At 58.5% G+C, this 2,068-nt stretch overlaps 1 protein-coding gene across 1 annotated transcript; it reads right to left on the bottom strand.

Annotated features, from left to right (window-relative positions):
* Positions 1-806: 806 nt before the first annotated feature.
* On the bottom strand, positions 807-1,791 carry GSX2 (GS homeobox 2). The gene is made up of 2 exons (XM_068404093.1): positions 1,323-1,791; positions 807-1,147 (listed from the first exon to the last, which is right to left on the bottom strand). The coding sequence occupies exons 1-2, from the start codon at positions 1,789-1,791 to the stop codon at positions 807-809; spliced, it is 810 nt and encodes a 269-aa protein (XP_068260194.1).
* Positions 1,792-2,068: the final 277 nt, after the last annotated feature.

Raw genomic sequence — 2,068 nt, 5'->3', positions numbered from 1 at the left:
AGCGGGGTCCCCCACCCTCCTCCGCCCCCCAGCCGGCCCGAGTCACAGGGGAACAGAGAACATATTCGGGTTAGTAGCCGATGGCATTTATTTCTAGTCTTTGCGGAGGTCTGACACGTAAACACCAATGCTTTCACCGTACAAAGGACTGCGGAGAAACGCACCCTGCCCCAGCCAGTCCACCTTCGCTGCTTGGACTGGGCTAGCACTTGGGGAGGGCGGGCAGGAGAAGAAAAAAATTAAATTCTCGTCTGATCTCATTTATTTAAATAAATATAAATATAAATTTTATATAAAACTATTCACAAACAAACCGCCGTCCCGAACCCAAACGACTGATCTTTATTTCTTTTCTTATTTTTGTTAAGAAGTCCGTCCAGGAGGTTCTCAGCCCTACAGGTTTTTGTTTGCTTTTCAGTTTTTTAATGTCTCGTCTTTCGGTTCCAAATACGTTTTTATTTTTTTTCCGTTAAATTGCCTGGGGGGAAGGCAGGGGGAGGCACCCTGGGCCGTGCGAGTCCAGTCCCGCGTTACACGTTAGGAAGAGCAGGTGCCCGCTCCTGGGGTTACATAAATAACGCTGTAGTTGAACTCTCACGACTAAAACATTTAAATTCCAAAAATATATTTATATATCTCTCTCTATTACTGCGAAGGGATGAAAATGAACCTCCCGGCCAGCGAGGGACAGCCCGCTGCAGGTCGGCGAGCTGCTGTCCCCGGGGCAGCGGTGCCAGGTGAGCCGCCGTGCCGCCGCCCCGCTCCGGGCTGGGACCCGGCGGCGGGAGCGGAGCTCCGGGCCGGGCTCATAAGGAGGAGATTTCTTTGTCCTCGGTAGCCGATGAAGGGGAAAGAGACTCTTCGTCCTCAGACCTGGGGTAATGACCCTGGCTAGTGCTGCACTTGCAGCCCCCGTGGGAGTTTCGCTGAGTGCCTTTGCCTTCTTTCTTGTGCTTCACCCTCCTGTTTTGGAACCAGATTTTCACTTGCTTCTCGGACAGGTTCAGGTAGGTGGCTATCTCGATCCTCCGCAACCGGGATAGGTACATGTTGGAGGAGAATTCCCTCTCCAGCTCCAAGAGCTGGGTGCTGGTGAAAGCTGTCCTCATCCTTTTCCCATTTTGAATTTGGCTGGAATCGGACCCTCCTGGACGGGAGAGAAGAGAGAACTTCAATGGGATGGGCGAAAGGAAAGGGGAAAAAAACCAAGAGAGTAATAAAAGACGTTTTCCCGCAGCTTTCCGCCCCGGGGCAGCCGCTCCCCCTCGGGGGAACCCCTTATCCCGCTGCCCCCCCGTCCCCGGCGGCCGCAGGGCCCCTACCCATGCCGAGGCAGTGAAACCTCCGTGGGTCGCTGACGCTGTAGGTGGTGGCGCCGCAGGCAGGTGGGTGATGCGCCGGGTGCCCCAGGGCGGCGGCGGCGGCGGGCACGGCGGCGGCGGGCGGCGGGTGCTGCGGAGGGTGGTGAGCGTGGCCGGCCCGCGGGCAGCACTGGGCCTCGCCGGCGGCGGCGGCGGGGAACTGGCTCTTGAGCAGGGGGATGGCCCCGCCGCCGCCACCGCCGCCGCCGCCGCGGGAGGAGTGCAGGTGCGAGGTGACACAGAGCGGGCAGACGCAGAAAGCCCCGCTCTTGCGGGACGGGCAGCCCGGGCCCGACACCGACATGACGAGGGGGGAAGGCATGCTGAGAGGGATGAAGAAGTCCTGGCCGTGGTGATGCTCAGGCAGGGACGGAGCCGGCCTCGAGGAGTCTTTGATGATTAAGGAGTCGACATAGAAAGAGCGGGACATTTCGGAGGGCAGCCGAAGCCGGGGGCTGCTCTCCCAAAGCCGGGTTTTTCCTGCTTGGCCAAGTCGCCACTGAAGTCCTGGCGAGGCGAGAAGGTGCTTATGTTTGAGAGCTGAACAAAAGGGTCCCTGGAGAGGGCTGGTCTTAAAGTCCCCCCGCCTGGATCCCCTGCGCCGGGGTTTTATATCAACTATTTAAACACGTGATGGCTGAAAGCCTCGCAGATCTAAATCTCCCCAGCTTCCCAGGCCGGTAGGAGAGGCTGCCGGAGGAGGAGGG

The sequence above is a fragment of the Nyctibius grandis genome, chromosome 6 (assembly GCF_013368605.1).
Source record: "Nyctibius grandis isolate bNycGra1 chromosome 6, bNycGra1.pri, whole genome shotgun sequence".
Taxonomy (NCBI): domain Eukaryota; kingdom Metazoa; phylum Chordata; class Aves; order Nyctibiiformes; family Nyctibiidae; genus Nyctibius; species Nyctibius grandis.
This window is presented reverse-complemented; position numbering and strand designations above follow the sequence as displayed.

Bases quoted from the DNA above. Each gene is read 5' to 3' on its own strand.
- GSX2 (XM_068404093.1), bottom strand. From the start codon at position 1,791: ATGTCCCGCTCTTTCTATGTCGACTCCTTAATCATCAAAGACTCCTCG. The intron at 1,148-1,322 runs GTAGGGGCCCTG...TCTCCCGTCCAG, and splicing joins GTTTCACTGCCTCGGCATGG to GAGGGTCCGATTCCAGCCAA.